Genomic DNA, 25,224 nt, shown 5'->3' on the forward strand with positions numbered 1-25,224 from the left:
CTCCCTGTGTCCGTGGGGGGAGACGGGGGGCTCCCTGTGTCCGTGGGGGGAGGCGGGGGGTTCCCTGTGTCCGTGGGGGGAGGGTGTGGCTTCCTGTGTTTGTGGGGGAGGGGAGGGGGTTCCCTGTGTCCATTGGGGAGAGGAGGGATTCCCTGTGTCTATTGGGAAGAGGGGGGGTTCCCTGTGTCCGTGGGGGAGGGGAGGCTCCCTGTGTCTTTGGGGAGAGGGACTCCCTGTGTCCCTTGGGGACGGGGGCCCCCTGTGTCCGTGGGGGAGGGGGTGGCTCCCTGTGTCCGTGGGGGAGGGGGTGGCTCCCTGTGTCCGTGGGGGAGGGGGTGGCTCCCTGTGTCCGTGGGGGAGAGGGGCTCTCTGTGTCCGTGGGGAGAGGGGCTCTCTGTGTCCCTTGGTGAGGGGGGGCTCCCTGTGTCCCTTGGGGAGGGGGGCTTCCTGTGTCCATGGGGAGGGGGGCTCCCTGTGTCTGTGGGGGAGGGGGGGGAGGCTCCCTGTGTTCGTAGAGGGGAGGGGGGCTTCCTTTGTCTGTGGGGGAGGGGGCATTCCCTGTGTCTGTGGGGAAGGGGGGGATCCCTGTGTCCATTGGGGGGGGGGGCTGTCCCTGTGTCCATTGGGAAGAGGGGGGGTTCCCTGTGTCCATTGGGAAGAGTGGGGGGGGTTCCCTGTGTCCGTAAGGGAGGGGAATCTCCATGTCTGTGGGAGGCTCCTTATTTTCATTTTTATTTCTTTGAGATGGGGGAACTGTTTAAAAGAACAAAGAAAATTACAGCACAGGAACAGGCCCTTCGGCCCTCCAATCCTGCAACCCCGATCTCTTGAAAGATGAGCTTGCTGGCGGAACGGGATCATTCAGAGATCATTCCACCAGTGTGACATCCTGGGACTCGCCTCCAATACTTTTAAATAATAAATTTCAGAATATGAGGTGGGAAAAGCCACCAGTGACAGCGTTCCCGCTCTTCCCGCCTGAATTTACACAGGAGAAAATTCCGCTCGTTAACTCTGTTCCTCTCTCCACAGATGCTGCCAGGGCTGCTGAGCTTTTCCAGCATTGTCTGTTTTTATTTGAACATTTTTAACTTACTTTTATCTTTATTTAATATCATGCTGGTAAGGCAAGAGATGTTAGCCCACCTTTATTATCCAAAGGCAACAAGAGTTGTCGCCCCTTTTGTTTCCCCCCACCTAGTATTATGATCTGGTGGTTAAAGCAGCCATTCTGTCCTTCCCAATATGATGGTGTCCCATTTTTCAGTCTGTGAATAATTTCTTTTGATGGTAGTCATGATGTGGAGATGCCGGCGTTGGACTGGGGTAAACACAGTAAGAAGTCTCACAACACCAGGTTCAAGTCCAACAGGTGTATTTGGTAGCAAACGCCAGTATAAACCTGTTGGACTTTAACCTGGTGTTGTGAGACTTCTTACAATAATTTCTTTCCACAGGGATCAATGGTCTAAGGGTAGACTTTGGTCTTTTCCAATCTCCTTGTAAAGTATAGAACATAGAACAGTACAGCACAGAACAGGCCCTTCGGCCCACGATGTTGTGCCGAGCTTTATCTGAAACCAAGATCAAGCTATCCCACTCCCTATCATCCTGGTGTGCTCCATGTGCCTATCCAATAACCGCTTAAATGTTCCTAAAGTGTCTGACTCCACTATCACTGCAGGCAGTCCATTCCACACCCCAACCACTCTCTGCGTAAAGAACCTACCTCTGATATCCTTCCTGTATCTCCCACCATGAACCCTATAGTTATGCCCCCTTGTAATAGCTCCATCCACCCGAGGAAATAGTCTTTGAACGTTCACTCTATCTATCCCCTTCATCATTTTATAAACCTCTATTAAGTCTCCCCTCAGCCTCCTCCGCTCCAGAGAGAACAGCCCTAGCTCCCTCAACCTTTCCTCATAAGACCTCCCTCCAAACCAGGCAGCATCCTGGTAAATCTCCTCTGCACTCTTTCCAGCGCTTCCACATCCTTCTTATAGTGAGGTGACCAGAACTGCACACAATATTCCAAATGTGGTCTCACCAAGGTCCTGTACAGTTGCAGCATAACCCCACGGCTGTTAAACTCCAACCCCCTGTTAATAAAAGCTAACACACTATAGGCCTTCTTCACAGCTCTATCCACTTGAGTGGCAACCTTTAGAGATCTGTGGATATGGACCCCAAAATCTCTCTGTTCCTCCACAGTCTTCAGAACCCTACCTTTGACCCTGTAATCCACATTTAAATTAGTCCTACCAAAATGAATCACCTCACATTTATCAGGTATGTGAAGCAACAAGTTGCCAATGCCACAATGATTGCTCAGGTATGGTCAACAAGGCACCACAGTTTTGAGACTGAGACCTGTTGAGATATGCTTTTCACTGATTACTTCACTCCCTCAGCAGTTTCCTAGAAGCAAGGTCAGCTTATAACTGATGGCTTCCTGATTAAGATTCTGCTGACACCCGGGACTGGGTCGGAAACAGCGGGTGAAAGGTTACTGGCTGCTGACGGTATTCTGGATACTATTTTGTTTTGAGCAAGGGATGCCACGCTGAAGCTCTGGGCCTGGGCAGCATCGAGGCCAGGGGACAAAGGGTAGATAGAGATGCTTACAAAATTTTAAAGAGGGCTTCCTCTTCAACATTCATTCCAAAAGGCACTTCGCCTAAGAGAAACCAAGCAGCGTGCCTTAATGACTATCGGCCGGTGGCTCTGACATCCATCATTATGAAGTGCTTCAAAAGGCTAGTCATGGCACGAATAGATTCCAGCCTCCCGGACTACCTGGATCCACTACAGTTTGCCTACCGCCGCAACAGGTCCACAGCAGACACCATTTCCCTGGCCCTGCACTCAACCCTGGAATACCTAGATAACAAGGACACCTATGTCAGACTCCTATTTATTGACTACAGCTCAGCCTTCGACACCATTATTCCCACGAAACTCATCTCCAAACTCCGTGGCCTGGGCCTCGGCACCTCCCTCTGCGACTGGATCCTGAACTTCCTAACTCACAGACCACAATCAGTAAGGATAGGCAACAACACCACCTCCACGATCATCCTCAACACCGGTGCCCCACAAGGCTGTGTTCTCAGCCCTCTATATACTCCTTATACACCTATGACTGTGCGGACAAATTCCCCTCCAATTCGATTTTCAAGTTTGCTGACAACACCATCGTAGTGGGTCAGATCTCAAACAATGACGAGACAGTCCAGGAATGAGATAGAGAATTTGGTGAACTGGTGCGGCAACAATAATCTCTCCTTCAATGTCAACAAAACGAAGAAGATTGTCATCGACTTCAGGAAGTGTAAAGGAGAGCATGCCCTTGTCTACATCAACGGGGATGATGTAGAAGGGGTCGAGAGCTTCAAGTTTTTTAGGTGTCCAGATCACCAACAACCTGTCCTGGTCCCCCCATGCCGACGTTATAGTTAAGAAAGCGCATATTGCCTCTACTTTCTCAGAAGACTAAGGAAATTTGGCATGTCAGCTACAACGCTCACCAACTTTTACAGATGCACCATAGAAAGCATTCTTTCTGGTTGTATCACAGCTTATATGGCTCCTGCTCTGCCCAAGACCGCAAGAAGCTACAAAGGGTCGTGAATGTAGCCCAATCCATCACGCAAGCCAACCTTCCATCCATTGACTCTATCTACACTTCCCGCTGCCTCGGCAAAGCAGTCAGATAATTAAGGACCTCACGCACCCCGGACATTCTCTCTTCCACCTTCTTCCTTCGGGAAAAAGATACAAAAGTCTGAGGTCACATACCAACCGACTCAAGAACAGCTTCTTCCCTGCTGCTGTCAGACTTTTGAATGGACTTACCTTGCATTAAGCTGATCTTTCTCTACTCCCTAGCTATGACTGTAACACTGCATTCTGCACTCTCTCGTTTCCTTCTCTATGAATGGTATGCTTTGTCTGTATAGCGCGCAAGAAACGATACTTTTCACTGTATGTTAATACATGTGACAATAATAAATCAAATCAAAATATTATAGAGCGCATGCCCCATTTAAATACAATTTATGGGTCTAATAACCCTCGCAAACTGCTTGTCTGTTGGCTTCCAGCCTGGAGTGGGCTGAATGCCTTCAGCATGACGTGGGCTTCTTGTCTCCACATCCAACTTTTCAGGGAACACATCAGATGCTTGGCATCATGTTATCAGCCCTTATATGTTCCCAGAATAGTGGATTTTAATAAAATACTTTGGTACTATTTATTTTTGCTGAATATCACAGTCAAGAATTTTTTATTCATGTGTGGAACGTGGGCATCACTGGTTGGCCAGCATTTATTGCCCATCCCTGGTTGCCCTTGGAGGGCAGTTGAGAGTTAACAACATAGCTGTGGGTCTGGAGTCACATGTAGGCCAGACCAGGTAAGGACGGCAGATTTCCTTCCCTAAAGGACATTAGTGAACCAGATGGGTTCTTTCAGGTTATTCATTACATCCAGCGCCTCCCATCATACAAGTAATGAAAGAATACATCAAAGGATGGAGGGATATCAGGATAACAGGAAGCAGCCACAATTGACTCAGCTGTACATAACCAAGCTCACAGGAAAATGGCGACAGAGCTACAGAACTTATGGGAAGTAGCTACTGCCATTGCTTATTCAACCATAAAAAATGCAGGATATTGGCACAGGTAAATGGTGGTTAAACCATCAAGGATTTTCGTGCCACATTTGGGTGTGCACCAAAGGATAGTTCCCTCATCCCCAGTCACTTTGGAGGTACAAACAAGGCAACATATTTTCCCAGGATAAAAAATCTGGCTGTACCATAACAGGAGTTAATCAGAGATTCTATAACCCAAAAGCGACTGAAATTTAAAAAATACAAGCGGATTCTGATTGGTAGAGGTGTTGCCATAGAGAATGCATCAGTTAATGGTGACTGACAGTTAACTGTCAAGCATTGCTTAAAATTTAAACCAAGCAGCTTGACTCTGATTGGTTAAGAAATTGTCCTGAGGAATGAACCAGTGAATGGTTATAATATATTTTCTTCAGCTGAAACAGGAGCAATGTGTATACATGTTCTTGCAAAGAACAGAGCTCTGTGCATTAATATCTGTAGATTCCAGTTCATGCAAGTGTGTCACACTGCAAGCCCGACTGACAATCTTACATTGGTTGTCAGGGTAATTTTTAGCACGCTGAGGATTATTTAGCAAATGTTGCCCAATCGTGGATTCACTGGACAATGTTGGACAATGTTGGACACTGTTGGACACTGTTGCTGGTATCTTACCTCTGTTCACACCGGCGAGCTTTTCTGCTTGGCGGAGGGAAGGACGGGGGGTGGGGTTGTCACCCACTATGAAGACTCGTAGGGCTTTACCCTCTATCGCCATATTAAACCACTTGCCCACCTCCCTGCAATGACGCTACTCATTTTAACCATAATTGTAACAAAAGGATCAGGTGAAAAAGTCCACCACTATATATACCAGGATTATAAGACAAGAAGATGGATACAAATCGCGCAGTTCTAGTACCGTACAACCGACACAACACTCCTCAGACACGAGAAGTACATTGCGGGATGCATTCCACTGAGGAAAAATGGATGTGCTCAAATTCACCAGGATATCAGGATAACAGAATAACGAGTGAAAATTCGCCAGCATTCTCACTCACTGGGTTGCCCCTATCCTTGTGATAAATCACAAAGCAGGATCAATTAAGAGGTGAAATTCCAGGATTAACAAGGATTAATGAAGAACTGTAGACAATGATTCTAAACAGGATAATCATCAAAATTTGCCTCGGAGTTCAGTTACAGGATTGCCCCCATCAACGTGAAAAGCACAGAGTACAGGATCAACACAAGGATATAATTACAGGGGGTACAGTCCAGGATTAATGATTCCTGATTTTCACAGTGTAACAGGGTAACAGGCAAAAGTCGCTTCTGTGTTCATATATCACACACTCTTGTCAAGACAAAAGACAATGGCCTGAATTCTCCAGCCATTCACGCCCCACTGTCGCTGCCAGCGAGAACAGAAAATTTGGCCCTCCAATCACTGCAGCGGGACTGGAGAATCCCAGCTGTGGGCGAGGTCTGAGAATCCGGCCCACAAATACAAAATCAGGAGTATAATCACAAGAGAACAAAGTTCAGCATCAATAATAAACTGCAGGATAATATAACCATCCACGGGGCTTGAAAAGGCCAAAGACATGACAGCATCTTTGAGCAACATCCATGGTCCACCCAGGATTTCACTGAAGTCTCTGCATCTCTGCCATGTCATCATACCAAAGCCTTGGTAAAGAGAAACCCAGGCCCTCGCAGGAGGCGAAGACCTGTCATGTCCGGCTGCCTCCAGCACTTCTCGATGAACACTGAGGACAAGACAATGTAAGGCCAGTTGTTGGAGTCTCCAACCGACCCCAGGCCTCAAAGACCAGATACCATGTGCTCCATCGAACTCAAAATGCCCAGAATGGCAGCCAGTTCTCAAATTCAGCCGAGAATTCATCCCAGCACCCTTCGGGATACTGGATCTTTTCCAGCCCCATCTCCCCGAACCAGCCAGGATGTTCAACATACCCTGCAGCAGGATTCCCAAGGAGTCAAGGTGAGACCCCACTGAGGAAATTGCCTTCTCGACTGACAGGATTCTCTTCACTACTTCATCTATTCTCTTTAGGATATCTCACAGTCCATCAATGTGAGCACCAGTACTCCGTGTCGGGGAGTTGAGACTGTCGTCCGCAGCTTCATTCACAAGGGCAGCCATCGTCTCAGTGCCTACAGCATCACCAAAGCGTAGGTTTACTCACCACCACCGCGAACTAGGCCCCATCCTGACTGTCTCCAACCACTTCCATCAAACAAGGATTTTCTTGACTTAACTTGACTCCCCATCACCAAAACGTAGCCAGGATCTTCCAGGAACATCGCAGATTATACACATCAGGATCAAATAATTATGGGTTGTGCATCAGGATAGAAAAAAGGATTAAAAGATGAGTAGCGCCAGAGCTTGCAAAAATGCAGCTGCTCCCACGCTAACATCACGTGACCTCTCTGGGATAGGCTGTTTGAGACAATCTGCCAGTCTTTGTGGATGATGTACGGCCTACATACTGAGCATCACATAGACAGTGACATTCATAAACCACATTACTGATTTGGTTTGATAGCAGCAATCTGTTCTTGGTGAATACCACTCATGATGCTACTACATTGCAGCAGTGTGATAAACAGCTGAAAACCACTCCTCCATGTGAACTCTTCCCTTTACTGTTTCTCATCTCCACCCAAATTGATTCTACACCTTGACCCCCAGAACTAAAGTCGTCTCTCTTTACTGAATTAACAGAGCTACCCCTCCACCATTTCCTGGTTTCCTGTTCATAATTAATGTCATATACCTTTGAATATTCATGTTCCAGTCTTCGTCACCCTGCAAACATGTCCTGTAACGGCTATCCAATCACATACATCTATTTCTATTTGAGCTGTCAATTCATCTGTTTTGTTACGAATGTTTTGTGCATTCAGACACAGAACTTTTAGTTCTGTCTTTTTACTTATTTTGTAATCATAGAATACTGTGCAGAAAGAGGCCATTTGGCCGATCGAGTCTGTACGGATCACAATCCCCATAACCCCACCTATTTACCCTGCTAACCCCCTGATACTAAGGGGCAATTTAGCAAAGCCAATCAACCTAATCTACAGCCTTATGTGCTGCCGCACTATTAGATTTATACAGGCTGTCCCTTTCTGCAATTCTATAATTATAATTTCCCTTATCCCCCATTGTACTCTATTGCCTTGCCTTCTCTATTTAAATTTATCACACCTTCCCAATTTTGATCTCTTGCTCCTGCCCCTGCCTACTTGGTTTAAAGCCCTCTCTACCACCCTTAATTATACGACCCACCATAACACTGGTACCAGCACAGTTCAGGTGAAGACCGTCCCATTGGTACTGTCCCCACTTTCCCGAGAGCATTACTCTGGGCCTCTGGATCACTAGCCCAGTGACGTCATCACCACTCCACCATCTCCCGTTGCCAAACAGTCAAAAAATCGATGCAGGCTGCAGTATTTGATAAATCACAAACAAATCTCTCCATTCCCTGCCTGAACAAACACTCAACAACGTTGCAAAGGTCACTTTTCTGATGAATCAACAAAATGACTGATTCTGGACTTTTAACATTTTTACAACACGTCCCTAATAATAAATGAGTTATGACCTGAGGACCATTACCTTTGTTTCATGTGTTGCAAAATCTGCTTTAATTTATTTTGGGTTAAAATTTCAAGAAAATCCGAGACTATTGTTGCCAATACTGTCGGAAGTCAGCTGTACACATCCCTGGTTAGACCACATCTGGAGCTGTGAGTAGTTCTAAGCACCATGTCTTGGGAAAGATGTACTGACCTTGGACAGAGTGCAGTGTAAATTTACCAGCATGATACATTGACTCCAACAATTCAATGATGAGGCAAGATCATGTCAACTAGGGTTGTACTTCCTGGAATTTAGAAAGTTCAGGGGTGATTCGATCAAAGTTTTCAAGAGTTTAAGGGGAACAGTTATGGTGGATGGAGGGAAACTATTTCCTCCAGAATAATACATTGAGTCCATTGATTCAATTATGAGTGGTGATGGGGGCAGGCACGGTTGGGGAGGGGGGCGGGTAGGGGACAGCAATCCTCACACAGAGGTAGCCAGTGCTTGCTGCCAGAACCTGAGACCATTCTGACCAATCTAAGCCAGTTGACCAAGCCCTATGCAACTTCAAACATAAGACCATAGGACTATAAAATATAGGAGCAAAATTAGGCCATTCGGCCCATCGAGTCTGCTCCACCATTCAATCATGGCTGGTAAGTTTCTCAACCCCCTTTCCAGGGAATGTGCTGGACAAAGTGGCGATTTTGAAGTGTGTTTCTGTTCATATACATGTGTGTGAAGCAATATTGTGGCGGCTAGGTAGCTATCGAGCCAGCGACATTAAGGAGAAAGTATTCATCTTGTGGACATGGTGTAGTTGAACGGGGGGGGGGGGGGGGGGGGTTTGTGGGGGGACGATGAACGTCCAACAACTGCAAACTGGGGCTAGAATTCTCCGGTGTTATATGCCCTGCCACTACTGCCAGCGAGAACTCAGCCAAATCTCCATTCCCTGCAGCGGGACTGGAGAATCCCAGCCATGGGCAAGGTCAGCGAATTCCGGCCTCCACCTTATGTCTATTGTCCTGTGGAAGATGTCACCATATAAGATGGGGAGGCGATGGCCTAGTGGTATTATCGCTAGACTATTAATCCAGGAACTCAGCTAATGTTCTGGGGACCTGGGTTCAAATCCCACCATGGCAGATGGTGACATTTGAATTTATTGGGACGGCGCGGTGGTTAGCACTGCTGCCTCACAGCGCCAGGGACCTGGGTTCAATTCCTGGCTTGGGTCACTGTCTGTGTGGAGTTTGCACATTCTCCCTGTGTCTGCGTGGGTTTCCTCCGGGTGCTCTGGTTTCTTCCTACAGTCCAAAGATGTACAAAGGGTTAGGTGATTGGCCATGCTAAATTAACCCTAGTGTCAGGGGGATTAGCAAGGTAAATAAGGGTTACGGGAATAGGGCCTGGGTAAGATTGTGGTCGGTACAGACTTGATGGGCTGAATGGCCTCCTTCTGTACTGTAGAGATTTTTCTTTTTTCTAAAAGACATTTGCTTCTATTTTCTGCCCACCTATTCATAGTAACTATTCCACCTTCATCATTTTACAGAATCATACAATCACAGAATCCCCACAGTGCAGAAGAGGCCATTTGGCCCATCGAATCTGCACCAACTCCCTGACAGAGTATTTCACTCTCCCTCTCTTCGCCCTATCCCTGTAACCCCACGCAGTTCCCGTGGATAATCCATCTAACCTACACATCTTGGGACACTAATGGAGAATTTAGCAAGGCCAATCTACCTAACTTGCACATTTTTGAATTTCCTGAATAATTCACTGCTTTGTGAAAATTTCTTGACAGGGTCCCAAGGTTTTGTACTATTCTGCTCCCAAAGAGGAAAGGTTGAAAAAATGAAATATAAGGAAAAAATGTCTTAACAGTTTCTTAGCTGACAGTGAACTGTATATAATTTCACTGACTACAGGACAATGCGGCTTAGCAAACAGCTGACTGTGTTCAAGTTGCACAACAGCAATTGATTATGGAGCAACAACAGTAACATGTTATTAAAGGAATGTGCATTGATGTATGATTATGAAACATTATCCACTCAGCAGAAGTTCTTGATTTTGTAATCAAATGTAAATTTTATCGAACTGTAAAACACCCAAATCACTGAAGTTAGTAAATGTGTCAAATCCCATGAGGCACGAGGAAATATTGCAACTGCCACTGATCACGGTGGCACAGTGGTTAGCACTGCCGCCTCACAGCACCAGGTACCCGGGTTCGATTCCTGGCTTGGCCACTGTCTGTACGGTGACTGTACATTCTCCCCGTGTCTGCGTGGGTTTCCTCCGGGTGCTCCGGTTTCCTCCTACAGTCCGAAAGACGTGCTGGTTAGGTGGAGTGGCCATGCTAAATTCTTCCCTCAGTGTACCCGAACAGGCGCCAGAGTATGACGACTAGAGGATTTTCACAGTAACTTCATTGCAGTGTTAATGTAAGCCTACTTGTGACAATGATAAATAAACTTTAAACTATTTCTCCGACAGCAGATTGTTGTATTGGAAAACCTTAAGATAACTTTCTTCTCCAATGATATATCTGCCAGAATTCTACCACCATGCCTGCCATGGATTCGGAGCGAGCGAGTGGCGGACAACAGAAATGTCCATTGCTCTCAAGTGGGAATTTCCAGTCTTGCTTGAGTGAGGCCATAAAATCCCGCCCATCAAGTCTGTTAGAATATAACCAATGCTAACATTGGATCTGTTATAATGGTAACATGCTGTGATCAGCTGACCCGGTAGATAATGTAACCAATGACAAAATGATGTGGTGATCACCTGACCAGCTGGTGCAGTATAAATAAGAAGCAGATGGGGGAATTGTGAGGGGCTTGTATGGCCCAGGGTGAGGTCTCAAGTGTTGGAGTAATGAAGTTACTTTAGTAAACATTTCTCTTTGATTTACTTTCTGAAGTAAGTTATTTTTATTGCTTGCAACTGAAGAATTCCTTCTGCTGGATGAACATAGCCTTGAAGTGTTTAATCTATCTTTGGCATTTTGTCTACTTTTAATGCAATAATTTTCAAATGACTTTGAATCAATGTTTTGGGTCAAGGAATTCTTTTAATAATTTTCTAATTTGTTTTACCAACATGCTTATGTATTGCTGTTATATCCCTTGTCAACTTGGCAACGGGTTTGCTAAGGATTGGAAGAAGATGTGCGGGTTAGGTTGATTGGCCAGGTTAAAAATTGCCCCTTAGAGTCCTGAGATGCGTAGGTTAGTGGGATTAGCGGGTAAATATGTGGGGGTAGGGCCTGGGTGGGATTGTGGTCGGTGCAGACTCGATGGGCTGAATGGCCTCCTTCTGCACTGTAGGGTTTCTATGATTTCTATGAAGAGAAATCAAAAAAATTATGCAGGGAAAGAAACTTAAATCCAGTCATTAATTATCACTCATTGCAGTTTTCTTTATCAATTATTGCCAGAAAGTTTTAAAGTTTAAGTTTTAAACTTTAAGTTTATTTATTATTGTCACAAGTAGGCTTACATTAACACTCTAATGAAGTTACTGTGAGAATCCTCCAGTTGCCACGCTACGGTGCCTGTTCAGGTACACGGAGGGAGAATTTAGCATTGGCCAATGCACCTAACCAGCATGCCTTTTGGACTGTGGGAGGAAACCAGAGCACCTGGAGGAAACTCACGCAGACACGGAGAGAACGTGTAGACTTTTCCCTTGGTGGAAGTATTTGACTTATGATAGTTGCTGGCAAATTCCTCATAATGTGCCAAAAATCCAACTAAAGTGGTCAGGCATTTGCAAACCTGGATCATTGGATTGGTGAACCATCCTGAGATAGCAACACTCCTGGCCCAGTTACACAACCAAGCCTCATGTTTGGCATTCTTTTCAAGCTACTAACAAGTTTCTTTGGATTCAAGCAGGATGTAACCTGAACTATCAGCCATTGCTTTCCTAAGTATTTTTAACCTTCCAGTGAAAATGCCTGGTTTGCTTAAGCCACCATAGAGAGCAAGCTGATATTAACCTGATGCTATTTTAACCAGATCCACAATTCTCCATGGAAATAAGATTTGGGAGAGATGGAGAACTGGCTGATGATTTATTATTACACATTTTATACTGACGTAAAGTTAAGAATCTACTTCAATTAGTCTACAACAGGCCCAGACATGAGAAAAGGTAAGCCCAATTATGGAAAGCTTTGACAACCATAGGTCCAAAGCCATCAAAACTGCTACACTTCGAAGGGCCCAGGGGGATTCATAAATGATTAAGGAGAATCAGCAAACATTTGTGAATGTCACTAAGAGCTAGGAAGTGTGGATATCCTATAAACACACTGCGGCATTAATTTTTACCTCTATCATAACACTCAGTTGCAGACGCATGTTTTAAAAATGTTAAAGGACTTAACAGCAAACTCATTGGAGGATGAGAAATTTGTTAGGATTGGAGATGGATAGTGTGGAAGCAATTTGACAGTTGCTGTGTAGTACTATTCTAACTGACAGATGTTGTGTGACCTCTCTCCAGGGGTAATGAGGATTTATATCAGAGTTAGCGCAAAGATATAGAGTGGATTGTACCTGTTCTGTATCTTGAAGATAAATGGTCAACTCTAAGTATAAGTGGTGGTTGTTCATAAAACATACAAACGTCAAGAATTTCAACTTATTGAACTTAAAATAGAACATCATCAGAGAAGGTTGCTAGAATCACAAGCCTCATTGATCCTTTGAGTAAACAGACCACTTGTTCTTCTAAAGAACATTCCTGAAACAAATGCATTTAATTCCACGGAACATTAATCCAAGTCATTGGGCTCACTGTAAGATATTACATGAACGCAACAATTGACTATGTTACACTGTTGAAGATTTCAAAAGGACAATCCAATCTATTTATCTTTGTCATTTATATTAATGATTTGGATGAGAATATAGGGGGCATGGTTAGTAAGTTTGCAGATGACACCAAGATTGGTGGCATAGTGGACAGTGAGGAAGGTTATCTCCAATTGCAGCGGGATCTTGATCAATTGGGCCAGTGGGCTGACGAATGGCAGAGGGAGTTTAATTTAGACAAATGCGAGGTAATGCATTTTGGTAGATTGAACCAGGGCAGGACTTACTCAGTTAATGGTAGGGCTTTGGGGAGAGTTACAGAACAAAGCGATCTAGGGGTACATGTTCATAGCTCCTTGAAATGGAGTCACAGGTGGACAGAGTGGTGAAGAAGGCATTCGGCATGCTTGGTTTCATCGGTCAGAACATTGAATTCAGGAGTTGGGACGTCTTGGTGAAGTTGTACAAGACATTGGTAAGGCCACACTTGGAATACTGTGTGCAATTCTGGTCACCCTATTATAGAAAGGATATTATTAAACTAGAAAGAGTGCAGAAAAGATTTACTAGGATGCTACCGGGATTTGATGGATTGAGTTATAAGGAGAGGCTGAATAGACTGGGACTTTTTTCTCTGGAGCGTAGGAGGCTGAGGGGTGACCTTATAGAGGTCTATAAAATAATGAGGGGCATAGACAAGGTAGATAGTCAATATCTTTTCCCAAAGGTAGGGGAGTCTAAAACTAGAGGGCATAGGTTTAAGGTGAGAGGGGGGAGATAGAAAAGTGTCCAGAGGGGCAATTTTTTCACACAGAGGGTGGTGAGTGTCTGGAACAAGCCGCCAGAGGTAGTAGTAGAGGCGAGTACAATTTTATCTTTTAAAAAGCATTTAGATAGTTACATGGGTACGATGGGTATAGAGGGATATGGGCCAAATGTGGGCAATTGGGATTAGCTTCGGGGTTTTAAAAAAAAATAAGGGCGGCATGGACAAGTTGGGCTGAAGGGCCTGTTTCCATGCTGTAAACCTCTATGATTCTATGAAAACATACTCTGGATCAAATAAAAGAACAAACGAGCACTTTATAAACCCAAGCTCAACAAAGGATGGGGAACTGCAGAATGTCTATTAACCCTTATCCTTCCATCTGCGGATTTCCATTGTGTTCAAGGGTTTTTTTTCGAAGATGCTACTATTCGTACAAGTTCATTTCTATGGGGTTTAATGGTGCATTAAGTGATGGTTAATCCTTCCTCCCATTTTGTGTAGTTTCAGGAAAGCCCAGGTTTATATATAATTCAATTCTGATACATTATGGGTGGCACAATGGTTAGCACAGCTGCCTCAAAGTGCCAGGGACCGGTGTTCGATTCACGCCTTGGGTCACTGTCTATGTGGAGTCTACACGTTCTCCCCGTGTCTGCGTGGGTTTCCTCCGGGTGCTCCGGTTTCCTCCCACAGTCCGAAAGACGTGCTGGTTAGATGCATTGGCCATGCTAAATTCTCCCTCAGTGTATCCAAACAGGTGCCAGAGTGTGGCGACTACGGGATTTTCACAGTAACTTCATTGCAATGTTGATGTCACCTACCTGTGACACTAACAAATAAACTTAAACTTACAACAAAATGGTTAAGGACAGGAAGGAGTTTAATTAAAAAGTCCCGATTTCTCCAAGGAGTTTATATTTTTGATTTTCCCCCTTTATTTCCCAATGTATTTCTCGATCTCTTAATTTTGCTGCGATCTATTTTTCCATTAAAAACCACGGCAAACTCTGGACTAGATGAACTAAAAGGGTTAATTTATTTGCGCACACTCAAATGCGAGAGGAGGGTAGCAACATGGCCTCGTTTCCATTCATACAATAAAGTTGGGATAGAGCGAAGAAAGAGATACAGGGCAAAGATCACAGACAGAATAGGGATTATTGTTTCGCGTGAGTCCAGAGTCCAGAATCAAAGTCCAATGGTATATTCAACACAACAACAAAAACAGAAAATGTTGGAAAATCTCAACAGGTCTGACAGCATCTGTGGAGAGAGAATAGACCAACGTTTCGAGTCAAGATGACACTTTGTCAGAGCTTTTATCTTTTATGCCTTTATCCAATGGTCTATTCTTCCACATCTTTTTTTTTGTACTTTTCCAATTCAATCAAATCAAATCCAATTCAGAGTCTCAACAAGTTGAGACATTTCCGATCCAGGCTGGCAAGACAGGGCATGCAATCCTCTACCCTGTCCTGGGCCTGATCTACATGAGCCAAGCTGATTGGAGTAGGCAGACATCTCCGCCCCCAAGGCTTGATCTCATTTGCATCTTAGCTAAAAGGCCGAGATGCCGCTTTTAAAAATTGCTTCATGTGAAAATGAAGCTTAAAAGCAACCCAATGGCCATGACCAAGTGCAGCATCACCAGACCACACTTGATCTTAGCCAAAAGGCCGAGAAGCCAGCAGGTTGAAGACTGATGCTGGATTATTAACTTTTCCAATAGAGATGGCTTCCACAATGGGTTAGGAAGATAGAGGTGACTCAGTCTTGTAGCCGCCAGTACAGATGTTCTGAAGTTCTAGTAGTAATGCTGTCCATAGACAGCTGGGTATTCAAACCTGGCCACAGCCCTGTTTCTGAGCTGCTGCCTGCTAAATTTTATTTTATTTATTTATTAGTCACAAGTAGGCTTACATTAACACTGCAATGAAGTCAATGTGAAAATTCCCCTTTGCCACACTCTGGCGCCTGTTCGGGTTCACTGAGGGAGAATTTAGAATGGCCAATGCACCTAACCAGCACGTCCTTTGGCCTGTGGGAGGAAACCAGAGCACCCGGAGTAAACCCATGCAGACACGGGGAAAACATGCAGCCAGCGATCCAAGCCGGTAATTGAACCCGGGTTCCTGGCGCTGTGAGGCAGCAGTGCTAATCACTGTGCCACCGTGCCGCCCAATGGAAAGCTTGGCAGCCCCACAAGGCAATATTACCTGTTGCAGCAGCTTGTGAGGTGGTCAGGTGCCTCCAACCTCTGCAATTAGGCTTTGACAAAGGATGTATATTCTCTAGTTTGGATTCTTCAGATGGTAATGTTTCGACCATTAAAGATTTCAAAAGAGGTTTCAGGATCCATTGTCCTTGCTGAATGGTCATTTCCATTGGTCAGAACTGGCCTAAGAAATGCAAATGGCGTTTGTACAATTCTCTTGGATTTGATCTCTGCCGTCACAGGGATCATTAGCACCTCTTTAGAGATAACAAGGTGTCAGCTACTCTGAAGGCCAGAACGGTCCTTTTGTTTGAGTCATGACCAGCCATGGCTTCAGTCATTTTAAAGTCTTTGTCTGGTTTTTAAAAACTAATAAATTACCCATGAAGTTGCATATATAATTTAAACAATAGAGCTTTAGCCCCTTGACAGATTGTAAAATTGAACTGGTAATTGGGAAAAAGTGCTGACACATTGCCAGCCTTCTGAAGGAGCATATATCAATTAGCAATCAGTAGCAAAACTTAACTTATAAGACCCTCGTCAGACCCCACTTGGAGTACTGTGCTCAATTCTGGTCGCCTCATTACAGGAAGGATGTGGAAAAGATTGAAAGGGTGCAGAGGCGATTTACAAGGATGTTGCCTGGATTGAGTGGCATGCCTTATGAGGATAGGCTGAGGGAGCTCGGTCTTTTCTCCTTGGAGAGACATAGGATGAGAGGAGACCTAATAGAGGTATATAAGATGTTGAGAGGCATAGATCGGGTGAACTCTCAGAGGCTATTTCCCAGGGTGGAAATGGCTGCTACAAGAGGGCACAGGTTCAAGGTGCTGGGGGGTAGGTACAGGGGAAATGTTAGGGGGAAGTTTTTCACACAGAGGGTGGTGGGTGAGTGGAATCGGCTGCCGTCAGTGGTGGTGGAGGCAAACTCAATGGGGTCTTTTAAGAGACTCCTGGATGAGTATATGGGACTTGATAGGATGGAGGGTTATAGATAGGCCTAAAAGGTAGGGATATGTTCGGCACAACTTGTGGGGCCGAAGGGCCTGTTTTGTGCTGTAGTTTTCTATGTTTCTATGTCTATGTTTCTATGTACTCCTGCCTGTAACACACTATTCCAAATAACCCCAATAACTGGGTACACTATTTGCAGAGGCTGAGATGCAGGCACCCATCCTTTGTTGAGTTTGGAATGCTGAAGCATACATTAACGGTATAGGTGGAGTTTGTTAACTGGAACTTCAAGAAAAGAGCAAGACACATGGTGGAGGCAGTGAGAAGTCAAGTGAATTTCTGTTACTTCTTTCTCTTTCGTGGGTTGTGGGCATCACTGGCAAAGCCAGTATTTGCCACCTATCCCTAACTGTTCTTGAACTGTGCGGCTGGCTAGGCTATTTCAGACAGCAGCAATGGGTCTGGAGTCACGTGTACGCCAGACTAGGTAAGGGCGGTACATTTCCTGCCCTAAAGGGCATTAGTGAATCAGGCAATCAATGATAGTGTTATGATCACCATTACTGAGACTATGGGCAGGATTTTACGGCTTTGTTCGGACGAGATAGTAAAATCCCACCCGAGGCCGACAGAGATTTCCGTTTTGGGAACGTCACCAGTCCCGATTCCGGGGCGGGCGAGTCGGCCTATGGGTGGGATTTTCCGATCGCACTCACTCCAAGGCCGGAAAATCCCGCCCGAGGTCAACAGATCTTTGCATGTTCCTTCCCCCACCGCTATGATTCCCATGGCGGGCGGAACGGGAAGATTCCGCCCTATATCATTCCAGATTTATTAACTGAAATTTCACTAGCTACCCCGGTGAGAATTGAACCCACGTCCCCAGAGCATTACGTTTGGCCTCTGGATTACTAGTCTAATGCTCCCCACAGTACAAGTAGGCTTACATTAACACTGCAATGAAATTACTGTGAAAATCCCCTAGTTGCCTGTTCGGGTACACTGAGGGAGAATTTAGCATGGCCAATGCACATAACCTGCACGTTTTTCAGATGGTGGGATGAAACCGGAGCACCTGGAGGAAACCGACGCAGACACGGGGAGAACGTGTAGACTCCGCACAGACAGTGACCCAAGCTGGGAATTGAACCTGGGTCCCTGGCGCTGTGAGGGCAGCTGTGCCAACCACTGTGGCACTGTGCCGCCCTGGAATGGCGGCGAAGAGTATGAAAATTAATTTTTATCAAGCAAGGCAACCCATAGTTGAGAGGTAGGATAGGTCATACACTGTTTCATTCTACAAAGGCATGTTGGTAAATATAAATAACACTGATTAAATTTGTTGTTTATGGGCTCTGGTTTGTACTTTTAAAGAACTGGATCATCACTGAACAGCAGATGCTCCTTGCACTGCTCTTGGCTGGATATAAACTCCAGAGGTGAATGAACAGTATGCTAAACCATTGCATCACCTTGACCCCACACGTGTTTGGATGTGTGATAGGTGACTCACAACTGTCAATGTACCATGTAGTGAGTTTTACATAGTGTCATTTATCTACTGGGTGTGGAAATATCATAATTCATATCTGTTGAAGCCTTGTGCAGTTTTATCAAAACATTCACATATTCAGCAGACGCCCCTATCATGCCATTCTGAGATTGGACTGTACTTTGGGATTAAAATGTAAAATTATTTGACAAGATGGTTACAATGATAATGATGTTAGAAAACAGATATCTTACCAAACACGTCATTACTTACTGTAAACTACTTCAGAGAAATAACATTAGCCATTCCACTTAGCTTTGCCGATTGAGTAACATTGGATAAACATTGAAGAACATTTCTGAGTTCCTATTTCTTTAAAAAATACCTTATGAACTCCATCATTTTTGGAGGTTGTCACAAAAATATTTCCAAATGTTCATGCGTTTCTGAGAATCATCCTTTCCCATGTATCACAGAATTGTTCCAGTGCAGGAGGAGGCCATTTGGCCCATTGTGTCTGCACCGGCTCTCCAAACGAGCATCATGACTCACTGCCATTCCCAGGCCTTTCCCCCTCATCCCTGATTACTGTTTCTATTCAAGCAATCATCTAATGCCCTCTTGAATGCCTTGATTGAATCGGTCTCCAACATACTTCCAGGCAGATGCATTCCAGACCAGAACCACTCATTGTGTGAAAAGCTTTTTCCTAACATCATACATGCGTTTTTTGAAAATCACACTCTTGATCCTTTTAACTGTGGGAACAGTTTATTTTTATCTACTACGTGCAGCACTTGCATGATTTTGAACATTTCTATCAAATCTCCTCTTCGTCTTCTTCTCTCCGAGTAAAGCAGTCCCAACTCTCTGATCTATTCTCATTACTAAGGTTTTGCATCCCTGGAACCAATTCTGTACTTTTTCGCAATGTGTTCACATCCTTCCTATAGCGTGGCGCCCAGTTCACAACATTCCAGGTGAGGTCTAACTACCGTCTTATATAAGTTCAACATAATCTCCTTACTCTTGTACTCCACGCCCCTATTAATAAAGCCCAGCATACGTACGATGTGCTTTATTAACTGCTCTCTCCACCTGTCCTGCCAACTTCAATGATCTATGCACATATACACCCAGGTCCCTCCTGCACCCCTTTACGAATTTTACCCCTTATTTTATATTGTCTCTCCATGTTCTTCCTACCAAAATGCATCACCTCACACTTCTCCTGGTTGAACTTCATCTGCCACCTATCTGCCCACTCCACCAACTTGTCTATGTCCCTTTGAGGTTCTACACTGTCCTCTTTACATTTTACAGTCGTTCCAAGTTTTGTGTCATCCATAGATCATTAATATGTATCAGGAATACCAACTCCTGGGGAACACCACTACAAATCTTTCTCTAGCCTAAAAGTATCAAATGGCTGCTTCCTATTATTCAGCCAATTTTATATCCATGTTGCCACTGTCCCTTTATTCCATTTGCTATAACTTTTCTCACCAGTCTGTTGTGTGGCACTGTGTCGAATGTCTTCTGAGAGTGGATCTGATCGAGGTATATGAAATTTTAAAAGGGATTGATAAAGTTAATGTAGACCAAATGTTTCCTCTTATGGGGCAATCTCGAACAAGAGGTCACGGGTATAGGTTGAGAGGTGGTAGATTTAAAACTGAGATGAGGAAGAACTACTTCTTGCCGAGGATGGTGAATTTGTGGAACTCGGTGTCCCATAGCGCATTGAATGGTTTCAAGAAGAAGATAGATACAATTCTAATTTTAAAAAAGGATAAGGGGATATGGGGAACAGGTAGGGAGTTGGATTTGAGACCAAGGAAAGATCAGTCATGATCTGATTGAATGGCAGAGCAGGCTCAAAAGGGCTGAATTTGCCGACTTCTGCTCCGAATTCCTATGTACATCACATCAATAGTATTACCCTCATCAACCCTTTCTGTTACTTTCTCAAAAAACTCCAGCATGTGAGTGAAACATTATTTCTCCTTTAGAAATCCATGCTGGCTCTTCCTAATGAAACCAGGTTTTTCCAGGTGACTACTAACTATGTCCCAAATAATTGTTTCCAGAAGCTTGCCCAGTAAAGGTATTAAGCTGATTGGCCTGCAGTTGCTGGGGCTATCGTTACAGCCTTATCTGAACAAAGGCAATTCTTCAGTCCTCTGGCAGAGGGAAGACCATGATGTGGCGATGCCGGCGTTGGACTGGGGTGAACACAGTAAGAAGTTTAACAACACCAGGTTAAAGTCCAACAGGTTTATTTGGTAGCAAAAGCCACACAAGCTTTCGGAGCCCCAAGCCCCTCCTTCAGGTCACCTGAAGAAGGGGCTTGGGGCTCCGAAAGTTTGTGTGGCTTTTGCTACCAAATAAACCTGTTGGACTTTAACCTGGCGTTGTTAAACTTCTTACAGAGGGAAGAGCCTCCATAGCAATCGCAGAGATTGGACAAATGTGATAGATTTACTCTTACTCTTGATGTTAATTGACTTACTTGCAAGTTCTAGGCAGTGTTAAGTCTGGGTTTGGGTAGAGGGAATTAAACTACCATTTTGAATAAGTCTCTTAAAAGAAATTGCCATGGATAGCTTAGCTCACAAAACTACATCAAGAAACAAGTGCATCGCAAGCTCTTTCCCTCCCCAAGTATGAATTTAGTCGAAGTTAATAACTTGACTGCATTTACTGCCCATTGACCGGGTCTACTTGGGTGATGGCAACTCTTCTGGATTTGACTCAATTTTCTGAGATTGACCTCCTCATTTCTTTATACCTTAAGATTTTGATTTGTTGATTAAAGTAAACTTTGGGGCCAGTTTTCACCAATAATGGGCCATTTCTTCTCATTTTTCTCATCACCAAATTGATTTGGAAGAGATAGAAAGCATGCAAGGATCATGTGACAATGACAGATTCTGTCTACGTAATGTTAGGAATATATATTTTCCTATGAAGTTTAGTTAGTTTATGGTACTGAGCTGTTCAAAATACACACAAAAATAAAATACTTGACTACTTTCTGCTATTTTTCTTTATCCCTTTTGGCTGGAGAACCTGTAGGCAAATATGTATCCATTTCTGGCAGGAGATACAGTGTGTCAATAGATTAGATGTTCTATCTAGTTTGTAGAATATTTGCAGACTTGTTGACAAGGGACCTGTTCAGATGTTAATGGCTTTGACTCAAGTTTCGCACAGCTTTGCAGACTGCAGGAGACTGTCTCGGGTGTCTGTGTGGAGTTTGCACGTTCTCCCTGTGTCTGCGTGGGTTTCCTCCGGGTACTCCGGTTTCCTTCCACAGTCCAAAAATGTGCAGGTTAGGTGGATTGGCTATGCTAAAATGCCCCTTAGAGTCAGGGGAATTAGTAGGGTAAATACATGGGGTTATTAGGATAGGGATTGTTGTCGGTGCGGGCTTGATAGGCCAAATGGCCTCTTTCTGCATTGTAGGGATTCTATGATTCTAGATTAGCATTGTACTTTTTAGCTACCAAGAAAGAAAGAATGAATACTAGGCATTGAGAAAATGTTTATATATTTTCCACTCCCACCTCCCCCCGCCAAAAGATCCAAAATCAATTGTGGTAGATTTGTTTTTGTTGTTGACACATCAGGTGTTTTGTAAACCACAATTAATCATTGGAGTTTGTGCAGGTTTTAAAATTCCTCTTAGCTGAGCCAAAGCTATCCATAGTAATGGAATAAAACTCAATGGTTGAAGGATCTGAAAAACTAATTCAAGGTTCATTTTAAAGGTATCTAAAAAAATAATGCAGAATTCCAAAAATGGTTTTAGCTTCAGAAAATGGATTTTAAATCTGTGTGTAAGTTCAATACTATGGTTCTATTTTGCTTCCATATAAATTTATAGGTTTTAAACAAAAATTGAATTTTGGCTTAGCCTGAAAATACATTCTGTCTGCAAATTATTCTCCATATTTCAGAGCACGCATGAGAGAATGGTGAGTACCCTGTATAAAATTTCTCTCATGTGACTCAAAGTAACTGATGAGGTACATTAACCCATTCACTCTACCTAGGAAGTTTGTACATTTTGGAATATACAACATGTGGGCATCGACACAGTGGTAGTCTTGTGCTAAACATGAATAGAAACTTTGGGAGATGCTAAAATTGTAAGAGTGAACGTTTTCTGTTTTTTAAATAAAAAAAACATTTGAATAAGTATTGCGACAGATTATATTAAATGAAGTAAAAAATTATCATCATAGAATCATTACAGGGCAGAGGAAGGCCATTCGGCCCATCGAGTCTGCACCGACCATAATCCCACCCAGGCCCTGTCCCTGTAACCCCAAGTATTTAGCCTTCTAATCCCCTGACACTAAGGGGCAATTTAGTATGGCCAATCAAAATAACCCGCACATCTTTGAACTGTGGGAGGAAAGCGGAGCACCCGGAGGAAATCCACACGGACACGGGTAGAATGTGCAAACTCCACACAGACTGTGATCCAAGGTCAGAATTGAACCCGGGTCCCTGGTGTTGTGAGGCAGCAATGCTAACCACTGTGCCGCCGAGTATTGAGCTGGATTTTGTCGTGATCGTACCAGTGCATTATTTCAGTGCATATCAGACAGCATGTTTGACAAGTGCCCAGGGGGAATTCATGCAAAAATTCAGAACTCACTGTCCGAGACTCAAAACTTGTCAATGATCTGAATGAAAATAGCATCTCACCATCTGGCTCCCCGTTCAAATGTATTAAATGGTCTGGAGTTCCTGTACTGACATTGCAGAGAAGGGTTAAATTTGCCATAGGAAGTTAGGGTTTTCCCATTCTAGTCCCTTTTAACAGAATGGTAAGTTTTAACTGCTGCGAAACAACCTCTCTTGTGATGAAAATTAAGTTCGCAGGTGTGATGTTTCATGCCTTCTGATTTTAATTTTTGTTGGAGGTTTAAAAAATTTTTTTCTCTTTCTGTCTCTCAACCCATTTTTCTTTCCCTCCCTTTCTTTCACTTTCTAGACCTGATCTGAAAGTGGATCGGACTATTCTAACTCACATCTCCTGGTTCTCTATCCCTCTGCTATTCATTAACAGTTGTTGAATCCAATTGTTTCAGGAGATACACAGTTGTCCACACTGGTCCCAGATGCTGTACTATGCCCCACTGACAGCAACTTGCCATGCAAAACCCCATGGAAAGTGTACAGACAGGTGCAAACGACTGCCAAATATGATGAAGACAATGCGGGACAGGAAGAAACACTAGTCAAATTGCTTAAAATTAACATTTTAAGTGAGGATTTTATTTGGAAAGAATTAATGAATATTTTATAAAAAGCAGGCTCGCCAAGAAAAATATTGGATCTTGTTAACAGCCTGAGGATGATATCAGTCCTGTGTTCCCAAAGGCTACGTTCAAATATTAAAGTTTTATCTCTGTCATCTTCAAGAATGGATATAGTTCAGGTTCTACAAGGGAATAGGAAAGTTTAGCTTTACCTAGATATTCACCCACTGTTTCAACAATTAGAACCCACTTGTTCTTTCACTGTATCCAGGATAATGGTGAGCACCTACCTGATACTCCGATGGTAGTATAAACAGCCAAGGTGATTCCAAATGAAAAGCCAATGGAAGCAGTCAACATGTTGCCACTTACGCCTCTGCTCAGTACTGATTGGGCAATTGAGCCACAACCAAAGAGCTGCAACATAGAGGATTTGGAGCAGTGTTTACAATTTTATTGCTTAAGAGATATTCCGTGGACGATAATCTCTTTAATAATCTCCTTAAAGTGTACAAAATTATGAAATTTGAAACACTTGACACACTAAACCGAACGTGGTTAACATTTTAATGAAGGAAAAATACCTTTAAAGCAAATGAGTCAATGAATAGGTTTCCTCCATGTGCTCTGATTTCCTCACACAGTCCAAAGATGTGTAGGTTAGGTGGACTGGCCATGCTAAGTTGTTCCTTAGTGTTGCAAGATGTGTGGGTTAAGTGGATTGGCCATGCTAAATTGCTCCTTAGTGTCCCAAGATCTTAGGTTAGGTGGATTGGCCAGGCTAAATTGCCCCTTAGTATCCCAAGATGTGTAGGTTAAGTGGATTGGCCATGCTAAATTGCCCCTTAGTGTCCCAAGATGTGTAGGTTAGATGGATTAGCCATGCTAAATTGCCCTTTAGTGTTCAAACATGTGTAGGTTAGGGGGATTGGCCATGCTATATTGCCCCTTAGTATCCCAAGATGTGTAGGTTAAGTGGATTGGCCATGCTATATTGCCCCTTAGTGTCCCAGGATGTGTAGGGGTTAGGTGGATTGGCTATGCTAAATTGCCCCTTAGTATCCTATGATGTGTAGGTTAGGGGAATTAGTGGAGTAAATACATGGGGCTATGGGGAATTGGCCTGGATGGGATGCTCTGTTGGAGGGTCAGTGCAAACCTGATGGGCCAAATGACCTCCTTCTGCAGTGTAGGGATTCTATGGTTCTATGGAAGGAGAGCATGAAAAAAAAGGGCAAAAATGAACATACAATAAGACACAGGAGTAGGCCATTCAGCCCGTCGAGCCTGCTCCACCATTTAACAAGATCATGGCTGATCTGATAGTAACCTCAAATCTACATCCCGCCTACCCCCGATAACCTAGCACCGTTCTTGCTTACCAAGAATCTGTCCACCTCTGCCTCAAAAATGTTCAAAGACTCTGCTTCC

General features: G+C 44.0%; 1 protein-coding gene across 1 annotated transcript in view; it reads right to left on the bottom strand.

Annotated features, from left to right (window-relative positions):
• LOC144511270 (aquaporin-9-like) overlaps positions 1-25,224 on the bottom strand; it is a 77,452-nt gene that overhangs the window by 49,294 nt on the left and 2,934 nt on the right. The window contains exon 2 of the mRNA XM_078241422.1: positions 24,084-24,210. Within this exon, the coding sequence (XP_078097548.1) occupies positions 24,084-24,210 (127 nt within the window). The remainder of the gene's footprint in view (positions 1-24,083; positions 24,211-25,224) is intronic.

Source organism: Mustelus asterias, chromosome 24 (assembly GCF_964213995.1).
Source record: "Mustelus asterias chromosome 24, sMusAst1.hap1.1, whole genome shotgun sequence".
NCBI classification, from domain to species: Eukaryota; Metazoa; Chordata; class Chondrichthyes; order Carcharhiniformes; family Triakidae; genus Mustelus; species Mustelus asterias.